At 37.3% G+C, this 16,948-nt stretch overlaps 1 protein-coding gene across 3 annotated transcripts in view; it reads right to left on the bottom strand.

Annotated features, from left to right (window-relative positions):
- The window catches only part of LOC149804592 (gephyrin-like), a 164,669-nt gene that overhangs the window by 109,184 nt on the left and 38,537 nt on the right, over positions 1–16,948 (bottom strand). For 2 of the 3 annotated variants that reach the window (XR_016416167.1, XM_089941979.1), the window contains exons 7-8: positions 13,650–13,754; positions 535–2,092 (exon numbers count right to left, since the gene is read on the bottom strand). Coding sequence is in view for 2 of the 3 variants with exons in the window: in XM_089941979.1 (XP_089798105.1) it covers positions 535–2,092; positions 13,650–13,754 (1,663 nt within the window). In the remaining variant the exon portion in view is untranslated. The remainder of the gene's footprint in view (positions 1–534; positions 2,093–13,649; positions 13,755–16,948) is intronic. The other variant, XM_089941991.1, reaches the window with a different exon arrangement.

The following is a 16,948-nucleotide window of genomic DNA, read 5'->3' as shown; positions in this document are numbered from 1 at the left end:
ACGATATCCCTCAAAGGAAAGTATGCATTGTTGAAAATTTTCAAGTTTGCTCCACTTGAGTTTTTGGCAGAAGTTTCTGCCACAACATGTTTCCTATTCCTTCACTTTCAAGTTTCTACCTTCTTCAAGAACAAATCTTTTATGTTTTCTACACCTTAATATCCTGATCCTACACTTTCCAAACCATTTTGAACTGTCTTTCTTAGTAAATTAGAAAATAAAACTTGTGTTCCTAAAGAAGGTAAAAAACAGCTTACAAATTGGACAATATTTTTATTTTTGATGAAACTTCAGAACATTTTTATCAACTGTGAGAGAATGGAAATTATATCCTTCTCTTTCTGATTGTAAGGATATTGATGGTTTCCAACTGCATGTATATGCATTTGATTCTCATGGGGGGACCATGTCAACTCTGTATCTCCCAGTAAGACCACCATTAACACCTTTTAACCACATAATTACAAATCTGAAAATTCTTAAAACTATAATAAAACAAAGTGGTGCAATGAACAGTGAAAAAAATCTCCCTACCTTGAACACACTTTCCATAACCTCCACAAGCTCGAAGACAGTTTCCATGTCCAGGACACCAGACATACCAATTAACAACATACTCATCTCGTGCCATCCTGTGTTCTACACGCTCTAGCTGTTTTCTTCCAGCATCTGTCAACTCAAACATGTCATCAAATCGGTTTCTATCATTCACAAGAGTTCCTCTATTCCAGCGTCGTGTGTCAACAGCTTCCTTCTGTCTCTTCAAGTTAGCAAGTTTATGCTTCACATGACGCTTTCCTTTATGTAAATAGATTCCCCGAAGATCATGGTGATTACGAAGGAATTGCTTTAATTCGTTTCCAACTCGTACTTCAGAAATTTCACCTCCTTCTTCAGATGATTTTTGAATTCTTGGTTTCAACAAACTTTGTTTCTCTGCAGTGTAAACTAATGACATAACCTTGTCTGAAATATCAGGCACCTGGACAATACCTTTTCCTGAATCATTTTCTTTACCAGAATTTATTGTTTTTTCTTTCCTGACCTGAAACATAACAGTCTGTCTAACATGTTCCATTTCTTTAACACTGTGCTTGTCTTTGTCTTGTTCTATTGAATTTCTGCTATCAGTTTCAGGTGTATCCACCTGGATAATTTTACTTGATGTTACACTAGAACCCTTCATCAAATTACTACTAGAATGGTCGTTATCATTGCTTGTTAATATAAAACTGGAAACTTCCGACTCTAGACTCATTGGTGCCTCTTCAAGATCAAAATCTGCAATAGTATCCCTGTCTGAATCTATGTCATTGGGTAAAATTAGGATCTCATTCACACGGCCAATATCTTTACCTCTTTCTTTGCTTATACTTAATTTATCAGATACATGTAGCATTTTGTCAGGCCTTATGTTTGTCTTAATCAAAACTGTATCTTCTTCATCACTTATTCTTACTTCCCTACACCTGGCTAAATTTGCACCTACATTTACCTGTTTAACTTCAACTGGTGTCACTAGTACATCTTTACTCTGAATTGCCTTTACTTCTCCAGATGAATTTTTCAGCACATTTTCCTTATTTGTACTTCCCTGTATCATTCCATCATTCCCCATATCATCACTAAATATGATATGATCATAAATATTTCCTTGCTTTTTAAACCTACTACTCTGATCAGATGCATCTGCCTTAGATTTCAAATGCTTTGTTTGTTTCAGAAGACTTGACAAGGTTTCCAATTGTGCTTTTGGAGAAGTTAATTTACCCACAATACTTTGTTTATGTTTAATCTCACCATGCTTGTCACCTATTTTTTTTACCTTCAAATTATTTTCTGAACGCTTTGTTCTTACAGAATCTTTCTTCTCACAAAATCTTTCTTCAATTTGTTTCCGGTACATCTCTAATTCTGTGAAAGACATTTCCAAATTTTCTTGTGAAAGACTATCAGATATGTGTGATTCTTGAATATACATTTCAAAGTCTTGCTGATCTTCCCTTTGCGTATCTGACCGCCTCCTTTTCCTTCTTGACGAATGAAACTGATGCTGTTCATCGACACAAATTTCTTCAAGATGGATTTCTTCCTGATCAGTAAAAAAGCCGAGTCTGTATATCATCATTTCAAACGCATTCTTAACAATCTATGTGTATGTATTTCTTCCATTCAGGTAATTGCATGTTATTCAATCATCATGCAAAATAATTTTTCTTCTTTTCGGAAATGGAAACTTTTACTAAGACATGTTTTGTTATGTGACTAGCAAGAATCAAATGCATGGATTTTCGCCTCTAGGACTTCAAAAGAACCCCATCTTCAATCTCCAAAATGTGTATTTTCCTTATTTTAGATCTGAAAACTGCTTTATCAGATGGGTAAAACATGAAATTTACCATATACTTATCATAAGAATGTTTTTTTTAAAAAAAAATCAAAATTCAAAGATTTTAATTTTAAAATAAAATATAAATATGCAATCAATTGTATTTATTTTATACTGCTCCTTTGGATGTGTTGATACTATTAGTGGTGTTATTATCCAGCTATATATTTTGGCTTCCAATTTTACCCATTGCTACTTTAAACATTTCACCTAATTGCCAAGAGAATAAAAGGCAAGATTTCTCCCACATATTCATACACACATATCCCTAAATCATAAAGAACCTGGCTTGTAGATAAGTGTCCTTGCATAACTGGAGAACTAAACTCCTCCATCTTACTGTGAGATTTACTTTTAAACCTCACCCCAAATCATCCAACAATGATTGTAAAATTTATATCCATGCTGCCACCAACTACTGAGGGTTAGTTATCCCTATGCTGCCACCACCTACTGAGGGTTAGTTATCCCTATGCTGCCACCATGTAATGACAGTTTAACATGTTACTTACAAGTATCAAGAAAGGGCAATAACTTCCACAGAAGCTTTACATAATTTTATATATTAATACCTCTGTTGACCTGATTTAGTAAACAATGCAAACTGCAAAGACACAGATCTCCCATTGCATAATGTGCAAGTTTATCTGGCTCTCTGCAGTTTGTAAGGAATAATCAGTAGAAACACAAGATAGACCTTGATTTACAACTGCATTATGATACGCCAGATCAGGATCTTTGTTGTCTGCAGTTTGATTTCTCTTATAAGAGAGTATATATGGTATAATTATTGTCCTATGTAAGATCCATTTTTATCAGTGCTAAGTTACTATGGACTCTTACAGATAAAACTGCTAAGAGTACCATATAGACTGATTCTGTATTTCTTATATTTTAATGTACAATGAAGCTTGCCTCTCTTCCACTGGAAGCTGCAGTGATATGCAGTGCAAAGGCCATTTATGTTTGACATTTGGACAAACTGTTATACAAAAACCAACACACAGCAACCAAGTTAAGTAGCATGCACAAAAGATAAAACAATATCAGACACTGATAACCCTTGTCCACCCACAACAGTAAAAGTCTTAATCCGCCAGACTCTCACATGGCTCCAAGGGATCTATACCAAGTAGTAAGGGTCGGGTAAAAGTCTATACAGCTAATTGTTATGGTCAAAACAAGGCTGCCAATAAATATGAAAAATCTGTTGGTTGGTCAATAGATAATTAACATAGGTACACCTTCAAGTTATTGTCTAATACAAAAGACTCAGATCATACAAATGCACAAATTCTATATTTTAGTTTATACTATGGACCACACATAACATTTCTACATGCAAAAATGGTTTTCACTCTGGTACAAAAATCTTAAAAATTGTTGGACTGAGACTATCACACACTACTGCTAATGCTTTCTATGACATCTTAAACATGTAACGGAATTATTTACATTTCTTGATTGTGTACACAAAGTAATAAATAATATATATGGTGCATTTTTTAAAAAATAAGAAAAAGAAAATGGTGAATAAACTATGTGACACCAACTAGTAATAATCTGTGCAGACCTAATCAGACAACTGCTTGGTGAAATCTCTCAAAATCACGCAATTTGTATACTTTGGAATTTGAAAAACTTTCAACAGTCACAGTAACAGTACAATTATGGTTATAGCGACAGAAAATAATTAGTGCTTATTATCCAAGCAGCTACATCAACATTGTTTAATCCAACGGAAATCAAGATCCCAATTCTGACTTCAGAGATCTTGACCTTTTGACCCCAAAATCCATAAGAAGCTGCCTCTAGGCCTTCAGCCAACTACAGTCCTTCCACAAAATCTGATAAACATTTAATAAAGCAACTTAAGTAATTATAAACTAACATTATTATTTGCATTTTTACTCATCTTGATCTTTAACCTTTTGACCCTGAGATTGATAGGGTGCAGCCTCTATGTCAGTGCAGTCCACCTAAGATGATTTGCTATGTACAGCTGTGGGAAACTTCAGATAAAATTCCAAAATTCATTTTAAGTGCAATGACCTTAACCTTTTGACATTCAAAGTACAAACTAAGAAGGGCCTGCATAACACAAGCACGGACAATAAATGAACTCTGACTGACTGCTGGTAACCTGACGAAAATTAACTGCAGGTAACCTGATGAAAACTGACTGCACATAACCTGATTTGATATACAGAAATCCCAACCAAAACTTTCATTCCAGTATATTTGACCTTTTAACTACCAAATAAATAGTGTCATTCCTCCTTTCAAGCAAAATAATTAAAAAAAAGAAGAAAAAAAATCAAATTAAGTCAGGTCAAAATAGTCTTGGTTCATGTAGATATTTTATCAGGTAATTATAGCACTTTTCAAATAGTTTTCAAAGACAATCTAATTTTAAAACAATGTAATTCCCTACTTATGAGCTTATGGCATTACAGTCCACTAACATTCAGAATTAAGAACAAGAACTCCAAAATATTTTTTGTTAAACTAGGCCTAGGTGAAAACATTGCTTCGCATGTGGTACTGGGGACCAAAATGCAATCAATTCATCAACGTCAGTTTATGAGTTAGCAGCATGAGATTTTCATGTTTAAGAAAAATGTTACAAATTTAACCTATTGTTGATATTTGGTCTTTTGTATACTCTTTACACCTAACATGAAAGCAAATTTTTAAGTAAATTGTGTTTCTCAGAGAATACTTACCCAATCACATTATGTTAGGAATATTAGCCTGCAACCTCACAAATCCAGTCCTACTAAAAAATGAAAATCATCTTTTCCTGTGTATAACTTACAAAGACCAATAACTCTTGACCATTACCTCCCTTAGTGACTTACAGGTGTCACTAGATTTTAGCTGAGCATGGCAGGGTAGTTGGGAAGGTTGTTAAGTAACATGACTGGGTACATATTTTTGGAGAAACAATTTATTTAAAAATTTGCTTTCTCCTTCAAATACATTCCCTAATTACATTACGTTAGGAGAATAGGTAATAGGAGGAGGGAATGCTGAGAGCTGTTCCATTTAAACATACATGTCACCCAGGGAAGGCATTGCTTTAAAAATATATGCCAGGGTACATCGATTTCACAGAGTTCATATTAAAATTATAAAACAATTCTAAATTGTGTCTATTGGTGAGTACCCCACTTTGAAAGAGCCTCCCCTGGGTCCCAAGTATTTTTTAATGGAACAGCCCTGGGCATCCAACCTCTATCTCAGGTATCCTTCTAGAAAACGGTGGCTGGATTTCCCAACAATAACCTGTTCTCCTAATTACATAAGCAACACAGCCTAGGGTCATTTTATCTTTGACCCCTACATATGATTCAGAAGATAATTACTGACATTTTCTTACCTACACAATTTCACTGGTGAATCCAGCAAAAGTTGACAGGCTGTGTTGATTGGTTTAACTGAGTTAGATGGTCATCTGGGCTGCTGCCACTGGACCTACCATATTCAAGGTTTGCCTCTGCAAAGCCAAATCTTTGTGATAAAAAACTTAAGAAGGTCAACTCAGCATGCCAGCCAACAGCTTCATGTATAATATGTATCAAAAAGTTACATTCAGGCTCGCAGATATCACTCTAATTTCAGGAGTGGTAATCTTCCTGAGGTGATATGGATATTGTGAGACCTTCAAGTATGCCAAGCATGTAACCCATTTCAGCCATGAAGCAAGGGCTTGAGGGGTGATATCCTGTTTCCTTGCTTTCCTGGAAGTAAAAGGGATAAGCCTGTGCCACTACTTGTCTCTGTGTTTTAAGTTGTGTGTGAACAGGATCTTATATGGCCTTTGACCTATCTAAGGAAGAGAGAAAGTCAATGGCTCTTTGATCACTGACTGACAGTAACCGATATTTGGCTACAAACCTGGTCACGTCAAGAGGACCATCAAACCATCTAAACTGATATTAGTTTGGGTCGATGGCAAATGCAAGTAACTCATTCACCTTGCATGATGAAGCTAAAGCTATCAGGAAATATGTTTTGTATGATAATAGCTTTAGTGAAGTGTGGGTTAATGGCTCACATTTACTTGAAAGCCATGTTAAAACCCAGGACAAATTCCATTTTGGAAACTGAGAGAAAGATTTTGATTAACTGAAAGATCTTTATCATGGGTGATAACATGTCTACCATGATGCCGGAATGTGTCCAATATCAATGACCATTAGCCTGAGATAGTAATTGGGACCCACTGTTTCTCTTCAAAGAGCCAGAGAAAAACAACACCTATTTGAGGGATTAAGGCACTCAGAGGGACAATGTTATTGATATGGCAACAGTCCCTGAAAACATGCTACTATTTCTTGTAAGCTTTCAGAGTGGAGGGCCTTCTTGCTCTAAAGATGAAGGCGTAAACTGCTCGTCTCGCAAAACTCTCCGAACAAGAGCCAAGTGTGAAGAAGATGGTCCAGGGATGGGACATCTGTGGCTATGGTTGTTTGAGAAGATTCAGGTTGGCTGGAATCTTCCTGTACAGATCTATGCCTAGATTGAGTAGATCAGTACCCAGGGCTCGTCCCATCTGAGAGGGGCTATAAGAATCATCTTGCATTTCTGACATCGTAACTTTTGGATTATTTTTGGTACCCCAGACCATAAAGGGGTGAGGGGTAGGCAAATGACCAAAACCCCTCCTATCTTACTGACAGAGTGTTCTTGGTTGAAGCTTCTGGGTTTGGAACTGGTGTGCAGATCTGAGTAAAGACTAATTGATGGAGAGACCATTCCATGTGAAAAACTTGACCTTTACTGGAGAGAATGTCGGCCAAGACATCTAGTATGCCATGAATGTGTCTGATTTGCACATTGATATGGAGAATGCTTCATCAACACTGAAACATCCAAACACAGGTTGGGTGATATGGTGTCCCTGTTAGAGGTAGGACACCACCCCAGAGTTGAGGGACATAATTAGGACCATTTTGCCTGGAGCTGATCCTTCTAGAAGTGAAGGCACTGAAGACAGCATTCATTTCAAATAGGTTGAAATATAGAACCTGCTCCCGTATGCTGCTGATGGTAGTGAAGTCAAGCAACAGGTGAACACCCCAACCATACATACTGGCATCAGTACATACCATCATTTCCGTTTGGGGCTTCTCCAACAGGATCCTCATGGTCAGCCAACCTGGGTTGCACCACTGATGCAGAAATGATCATATACTGGGCATGATCACGACTGTTTGATCAAGGGGACTTGAAAAGGCACACCACTGTGCAATCAATGCCATTTGTATGCGATGCATAAAAAGATGACTCAGCAAGATCAAGTCTGCTGCCCCAATGAGTTGGAAGAACTCTTTCATTCAAATCCAAGTCCTGTTGGAAACAGTCTCAATGAATTTGATGATTTTGATTAGGCTAACATGAGAAGTTGTACCAGATTCAGGTTGGTCATAAACTCCTTACCAAGATGAACAAAAAACTGTGATCGATTGAGGTCAGACATTTCCCAGTTCACTAGAAAGTCCAGATGATCTAAAAGTGAGAGAAAATCAATTCTGCCTCAGAGATGAATAGAACTTAACTCATATTTCTGGAGGATGTCATCCCAGGTAGCCTTCTGTCAAAGCAAATGAAGTTGATTAGAACTGGGTGATGAATAATTCATAACCTTGATACAAACCCAAGGACTGATGGTGAGGCCAAAGGGTGGAACTTTGAACTGATAAACCGTGTCACAGTAAACAAAACAGAGAATTTCCAGTGATGCTGGATGGATAGGGACATGAAAGTATGCATTGGTCACAGCAAGACTGATCACATATTTATTCCATCAGATGAAGAGATGGGTTGATCTTGCCATGTCCATCTTGAATTTTGGTGCTGCAATTAATTGGTTGAGGCAACTCGGGTTGATGATCGGCCTTAACTTGCCATTCATCTTCCAAATGATAAACAGCCTTGAATAAAAACCCTGAGATTATGGTCTCTGCATGATCTCCACCACTTGTTTATCAATGTTGTAGAAAGGCATCCTTCTCCTGATCTAACAGTATGTCCATTAAGAGAAGAGAGAAGGAAACAGGAGAGGGTACAATAAATGAAATCTAAAGCCCCTCTGAAATGAACTGGATCATCCAACTGGTTTGAAGGAATAGGGAGATCCAGTGATCCTGAAACTGAAAGAGGTGGCCGTCCACAGGTAGGCTGTCTGCGGGCAGTGGGGAAGGAAGGTTAATGTCTAGGATCAGGAGGCTTGAAGGTGGAGAAACTTTGTTTCTTTCTGCCTCTGTATAACATTGTTATACTGTTGTCTCCTGGCATTTGGCTGGTGTCTATATTGCAGATCTGGCTGAAAAGATCCCTTGTTCATAGTCCGATTATCGTCACTCTGCAGTGGCTAGGGACTGATTGTTTCAAAATGCCTGTGTCAGAAGAGTAGTGAGATGGAGGGTGAGTTCCTGAGATGCCTGCCTCCAAATTTCTTACATTTTTCCTCAAAAGAGAATCTGTAAAGCCAGGGTATGACGAGACTTGAGTGACATGGTCTGCAGACATGTGCCATGTAGTAATTGGTTGAAGTTAGCCGTAGCAGTCAATGCATTGGCCTTTAAATCCAACATTGAAGATGTAGTTCCGGTCTAGCTTTGACATGGCATGGAACACATTTTAGTCCACTTTAAAAACTGTAAATTGGACATATTAACTGCTACTAGTTTTTTGTTGTTTTGTCAAAGGCTGGGTGATCAGTACTTTAGATGTCAGTGAGTGTTGTACCAGCAAGCTGAGAATGTTGCTGGAACATGGCTTCCTGATAAAAAAGGGTTAGAATTCCATCGGTCGGCATTTCTACCTAATGGGTAGTCAATGATCTCATTAACTTTAACCTAGTGCAGAAGGAGCCAAAAGAACATCTCATCCTCCTGGTCGTGTTCTACCATTGCTTTAACTTTATAGTCTTGAGTAGCAGTAGGGGGTGGAGGGCATTCTGATATGATGTGATTTGGATTTTTAATGTAGCTTTAACAATTTTTCAGTCATATTGCTACGATGTCTGCAATGTGGTAGTTTATAATGATGTCTAGCACTGGGGCATCATGCTGCAGACATGTAGCATGATGTCCCACCCAGTCACATTATCCTGACACCAGGCCAACCAATCCTAACATTAGCCTCTTAATGCTGAACACCAAGCGAGGCAGCTGTTAGTACCATTTTTATAAGTCTTTGGTATGACTCGGCCAGGGATCGAACCCACGACCTCCCACATCCGAGGCAGACACCCTAACCACTAGGCCACCGTAGCGGTCGAGGGCATTCTGAAAGACAACACCCAATAAATGTATTTGACTGTGGCCTTGAGGCTAAATTCAGTCTGAGTATGGCTGATTTGTACGAGCTTTTTCACACTGTGTGTTGAGTCCTAACCTTGTTCCACTTTGCAGCTCTGGAATAAGCCATACCAGGTATCAATGACTCAATTCCATCCTCTTTAGAAATGTTGCTAACTCTCCCATGTGGATAAGTAATTAAAGTCTGGCACTGTGGGAAAAGCCAGCTGGTTTGCCTGGCATGTGGTCAGCCTGGTTGCTAGCCGCATAAATGATGGTCTGGCTATCATGTTGACTGCCTAAAATTGGGTTCGGGGTGCTTCCACAACGAGTCAGAACTGCAAGTGATGAACTTTAGGTTGTATAATGAGGTTGTCAACATTATCTTCCTCAACTTATTCCATCTTTCCTTCCTTTTGATGCCTTTTGGACTATTACTTTGAACTTTGCATTTCATTTAGTTGACAGTCTGGTGTAACGTGGACTTAAAAAGACAAAGTCCGTAAAGGTGACAAAGTCACTCAAATTTGGCAGAAATTGTATTAAAAAAATGCATACATACTGTAGAAGAATGATTTTTCCAACACAATAAATCCAAAATTAAGGTTGGATGATCCAATGTGAACACTAAGATGGCTTTTATTGATGGAGGTAAAATGTATGATGTTATCAGTACAGCGGCAAAGCTAACAAACTAGTGACTCATGGCAGAGGGAAGGGGAGGTAATAGGAAAGCGTTATTACCCTTTGTCTATATGAGATAGAAAGAGAAAGATGATTTTTGTCTTTTAGTAGCACTGGAATCATGAGGTAGCAGGCTAATATTCCTAACATAATGTGATTGAGGAACATATTTGAAGGAGAAACTCCAAAGCTTTTTTACTCATCGACCTGGCTGAGGTCCCAAGTAATTATGGGGGGTGTGGTCTTTAGTTTGCGTCATATGCATATACATTTTCAGCAGAGTTGCCACATCCTGGCGATTTTGTGTTTGGTGCTAGTTTTAAGGTACTGTATATACTCACTTACAAGCATAGTCAAACTGCAAACAACAAAGATCCTGATCTGCCAAAGCAAAACGAACCTGCAGATCTGAGTCTATGTTCTTTGTTCTAGTGATTATTCCTTAACCCTTTACCTCATAGAGCATAGTGACAAAGTGCAGCATGCTATAAATAGAACACCTGTTACCTAGCCGACCACATATGCATAGGCCTGCCTGTGAATTGTTAAGCAATGTAGTGGTGTTACATTTAACAGCAGTTTTAACCATTTGACGTTTTCGGTAAAGTCCGATTGTTATAGCAGTGTAATTATTTTTCACGGAAGAATATTTTATGTGCTTTAAAATCGAGAGAGAACTCGTTCACCATCATGTCAGTGAGGCCGCGTGACCAACCGTAGCTGCCATTTCCCATACTCGAAATTTACATGTTTTTCGTCTGCGTCTACATCACTAAGTCATCTGAATTTGATAATCAATAAAAACTAATTGCTGCTTATATAAATATCAGAGCCTTTACCTAAGTTATTGAATCTTTCGTGGTTCTGATTCTAATTGTGAAAACTTCATAAGTACTGAATGAAATCCTGCCTGTGAACTGTTAAGCAATGTAGTGTATGTTATGTTTAACAGCAATTTTAACCATTTTACATTTTTGGTACACATATATTATATGTGGAAAAATTTAAGAGTAAAGTCCGATTGTTATAGCTGTGTAATTATTTTTCACAGAAGAATTTTTTTATGTGCTTCAAAATCTTGAGAGAACTCGTTCACCGTCATGTCAGTGAGGCCGCGTGACCAACCGTAGCTGCCATTTCCGATACTCGAAATTTACAAGGTTTTCGTGTGCGTCTATATCACTAAGTCATCTGAATTTGATAATTTATAAAAACTAATTGCTGCCTACATCAATATCAGAGACTTTACCTAATTTACTGAATCTTTCGTGGTCGTTATTCTAATCATGAAAACTTCGTACGTACTGAATGAAATCCGTGGCTGCCATTTTGGAGAGTGGAGATTATGACCCAGTTACTTTAAATAGCAGATATCGACCAGTGCATGAATAGCGACCACGTGATCTGACGTAATTGCCATTCGCAGAAATGAATGTAGTATCTAATAGGGGGGTTTTCCCCAAAGGTGGCGCTATGAAAATTAGCTCAAAATAGCTGATGTTTACAGCAGGCATCAAAAGGCGCTTCCATGCGAATGGAGTAGGGGCATCCAAAGACGCTTGTATGAGGTAAAGGGTTAAATGCTGCAAAGACCCAGGTCTGTTGTTGCATTAAAGCAACTGCAGATCTGGGTCTGTGGAGTATGCTGTTGGACTCACAAACAAGTATATACAATATTTAATAATATTTACTACATTCAAATTTCTACTGTTTTGAGCAATTGCAGGTGCAACAGCGCTAAAAACATTCCATTCTGAAACTCTGATTTTTTTATATAATCATTGGTATGTAAGTCAATGGTGCATCAGTACGACATAAAGTGACAACAGCTAATACTGATCTATCACCTTCTGAAAAACACAACACAACTCTTTGTTTGAAAATATTATTCCCATCGCAGAGCACTTGACCGACAATTTTGTATCAGCTTTCATAAGTGAATCAACACAGCATCCATTCATTTCCTACATGTAGTCATGAGGTCAAGTACTAGCAGACCTGCCAACCCTGACGAGTCCGTCTCAGTAAGGCAGTCGATTTGTTTCCTATAAGACTGACCAGTTTTCAGTAAGGTGTAACAAAATATCAGTAACTGCTATTGTAAAGCTGGAAAACAATTAAAAGTTTGACGCATTGATGATAAACATTATGTTCAACTGAACAGTTTGCAAAGTACACGTAGATTTCGTTTATCACTAATCCAGCTGCATAAACTCTAGTCCAAACCCTATGCAGCTCAATGGCTTGTTGCTATCTCTCAACTTGACATAATTCTTGGAAATTCTTTTCCATTTCACATGACGACAGCAATCATAACTCCCACCACAACATACTCAAATTGGCATGTGATGTCTAATAAATGTAATTGTGTCCTTTCCAGCTTTTATTCACAAGAATCTGAATATTCCTTTTGATTCTTCTGTGTTGATTATTAACACTTTTCTAGAAGCTTATTCTCCCTTTCGTCTTAAACATGCATCGTTTCTGGACGCCATTTTTTAAAATTCTATAATCAATGGTTTGATCATGCAAATGCTTCGCATGAACAAATAGGTGCAGTTTAAAGCATCTGGGGTGCTGCCGTAAAGTTAGTCTGGTTCTCTGACTAATTTCACTAATTTTAAGATGAAACCAGGATCCAAATAAAACATGGATGAACCAATTATCCAGAATTGTCGGCAACTATAATTTTTCCGTAGTTTTTGCTAGTATGCCCAAGTCCATATTTTAAGGGTAATTTTTGTAAGACTTAGAGCAAAATCGTAAGAGTTGGCAGGTCTGTACAAAGGATCACGTAAGCGACTCAACCAGAAGTCATGATGAATATGTACATGAACCAACACTGAAATAAGGATGATCAGGTTTCTATTTTTTTAAAGGACACTCATCTGATATTTTAGTTTAGTTTTAGCTGTTTTCAATCAAATACTTCTGTTTTAAAATTCAAGAATTTTTCAAAGACTACTACCTTTTTTCAAGCACTTTTCCAGTACTTTTTTTAAATGACCTCAGAGATTCAAGCATTTTTCATGGTAACAACCAAACTTCAAGTACTTTTCAAGGATGTATGAACCCAATTATTATGCTGATATCACGTTTTGCATGGATAAAAGGACAACACTGACAAGTGGTCATTGCCATCTCGATATAAACACTTGCCCACAGTCGCTGGGGAATTAAAATCACAAAACTTTGACAAAGTAAATGACCTACATTTAATTATACAGCAGCAGCAACAGAATTAACATTAGTCATTAAGCTCTTACCTGTGGTATCTGCATTTTGCTGTGGGTTGAGTTCACTTGAGACTTCCTGTCAGTTATCAAATCAACAGCATGCGGAATTGCAGGTAAAACAAACCGGAAACATTCCTGCATAAAAACATTTTCAAAATGTTATATTTCTAGATTTCCTAATATGTTTTACATTAAAGAAAATGGTACAAGTATCCAATAATCTTACATGCATCCTCTTTGCTGCTGATATCTGTGACTTGCATAAATGCTCTCTGCCATTGATATCTTTAACTTACATGCATGCTCTTCACTGATATCTGTGATCTGCATACATGCTCTCTGCCAATGATATTCTTTAACTTACATGCATGCTCTTTGCTGCTGCTATCTGTGACTTGCATAAATGCTCTCTGCCAATGATATCTTTAACTTACATGCATGCTCTTCGCTGATATCTGTGACTTGCATGCACATGCATGCTCTTTGCCAATAACTCTGACTTATATGCACGATCTTTGGTGATGACATATGTAACTATGCATGATCTTTGCTGATGATATCTGTAACTATGCAAGATCTTTGCTGATGACATCTGTAACTATGCATGATCTTTGCTGATGACATCTGTAACTATGCAAGACCTTAGCTGATGACATCTGTAACTATGCATGATCTTTGCTGATGACATCTGTGAAACAAGTTGGATAATTCCCTACAATTTCCAAGTGTTTGTGATTATATATTTAAGTGTTTCAACACTGTTCACAAATGTCATATAAAAGTAATGCAAAGGTGAGATTTTTTCTCTAATTTCTATATATGTGTTATAAAATCAGTCCCTTTGAGAAAATCAGGTGGGATCTGCCTATCCTACACATGTACATCCAATGATGTTGTATATAACATCATGTTAATCACCTTATAAAGATATGGAATTTTTCAAGTGATTTAATCAATGGAAAGACAATTGTTTGTAGCATATAAACAGCAGCCTTGTTTACAACAAATTCTTTTCATTAAAACAAAATTCCTTTTCTAATGATGTAAAATCTTTCATAAAATGACCTGTATTTGTAAAGTGATGATACATCTGTTTCCAACATTATGAAATATGAGAGAAATATCAATCATATGTGATACTGTGGGATAAGGAAATACCACCTTCATGATAAGAATTTTAGCACAGGAACTCAGCAAAGAATTGTTCCAACCCACAAATTATGACCTCTGGGTGGGATTCCCCCTATCCCACACCAGTGTGTGCGTGATTTGGATTTGAAACATAGCTTTAACAACTTTTCAGTCAAATCACTATGTCTGCAGTGTGGCAGTTTATGGTGATGTCAAGCACTGGGGCATCATGCTGCAGACATGCAGAATGATGTCCCATCTAGTTACATTATCCTGACACTTGGATGACCAGTCCTAACACTGACCTCTTTAATGCTGAGAGCCAAGTGAGGCAGTGGCTAGTACCATTTTCATAAGTCTTTGGTATGACTCAGCCAGTGTTCGACCCTGCAACCTCCTGCATCCAAGGTGGATGCTCTAACCATTTAGGTCACCAGAGCAGTACCCACACCGATGGATGGATTCTATTAATAGCATGACTGCTTACGTCAATGTTTTGTTCACACTCAAATAAACTAATCCAGCAATGTGAGCTTATGTACATATGAATATACCTCAGATACTGTGTATTTATTCTGTGTTACATCATTAAATAGTACTATGCATGCAATCCTGCAAAAATGAAGGGCTTTTATGAATCATAAATCATGTCATGTGATGAAATCCTTTTGCAGAACCTTTGCCAATGAATAAAGGTCACAGATGAAATTTTGTTCTCATTAGAAGAGAATTGTAAAACAGTCAACATGTCATTAAAATAACTATACACATGAAAACAGTTCAAGAGACAAACCAACGGATGGTCATACATGATTTTATCACAAAATCTTGGCATAGAATATTACAGCATCTGTGATACATGTATGTAAACTTAAGGAAAAATAGGTAAATACATTTCAGGTTTAAAGAAAATATTGGAAGTTCTCCAATACATTTTTCAATAAGCAGCATAGCTCAACAGCAAGCATAACACTTTAGTAAATATAGCGAGTTCAGTTTGCTAACTTCACCCAATATACATGTCAAATTTTCTGTAATCCAAACTCTGAATGCAGATGATTCTCAATGGCCAGTTCCAATATCAGGGGTAGATATTAGTGGCCACCATTTTATAACTGCCATGTTATGTTAATCTGTTTGGCTTTTTTTCCCTTTTTTTAACAGCATTTTAACACATTATTGGGAATATGATACTCAGGAAATGGAAACTATGGACAAGGACACACCAGGAAAGATGACATGGGTACTAAACCTGCAATCCTTTAATGACATGCCCAATGTTGATTACATGCCCAATGCTGACTACATGCCCAATGTTGATTAGAAGCCCAATGTTGATTACATGCCCAAGGCTGATTACATGCCCAATGCTGATTACATGCCCAATGTTGATTAGAAGCCCAATGCTAATTACATGACCAATGCTGATTACATGCCCAATGTTGATTAGAAGCCCAATGCTGATTACATGCCCAATGTTGATTACATGCCCAATGTTGATTACATTCCCAATGTTGATTACAAGCCCAATGTTGATTACATTCCCAATGTTGATTACAAGCCCAATGCTGATTACATGCCCAATGTTGATTACAAGCCCAATGTTGATTACATTCCCAATGTTGATTACATGCCCAATGTTGATTACATTCCCAATGTTGATTACAAGCCCAATGTTGATTTCAAGCCCAATGCTGATTACATGCCCAATGTTGATTAGAAGCCCAATGCTGATTACATGCCCAATGTTGATTACATTCCCAATGTTGATTACAAGCCCAATGTTGATTACATGTCCAATGTTGATTACAAGTCCAATGCTTTGCCAACTGAGCTTCCATGGATCCTTAATCTGTGAGCAGATGCACCAGTGGATACTAATCACTAGTGGATACTACTTACTACTTCAAGAAATACTGTTACTGATGACTCTGATGTAATTTTATTTTGAACATTTTTAGTGGCATCAGCAATTTGGGATATTTGCAGTTTGATGACCCCCTTGTATCGGAATAAAGCAATCATGTTTAATTTTCTTTGTGTTTACACAAGATGCTAGGAATAAAGCACTCATATTTCATTTTGCTTTTGTTCACACAGCACACATTCTCACACAGGATAACAAAATTCTAATCCAAATTTAAATTTGTACACATAAGTAATGTACTAAAATGTTTGGTTTCCAATATGCTGAAATT

Source organism: Sinohyriopsis cumingii, chromosome 2, assembly GCF_028554795.1.
Source record: "Sinohyriopsis cumingii isolate HCF-2022 chromosome 2, ASM2855479v2, whole genome shotgun sequence".
NCBI classification, from domain to species: Eukaryota; Metazoa; Mollusca; class Bivalvia; order Unionida; family Unionidae; genus Sinohyriopsis; species Sinohyriopsis cumingii.
The sequence above is the reverse complement of the archived record's forward strand: the minus strand, read 5'-3'. Positions and strand labels throughout refer to the sequence as shown.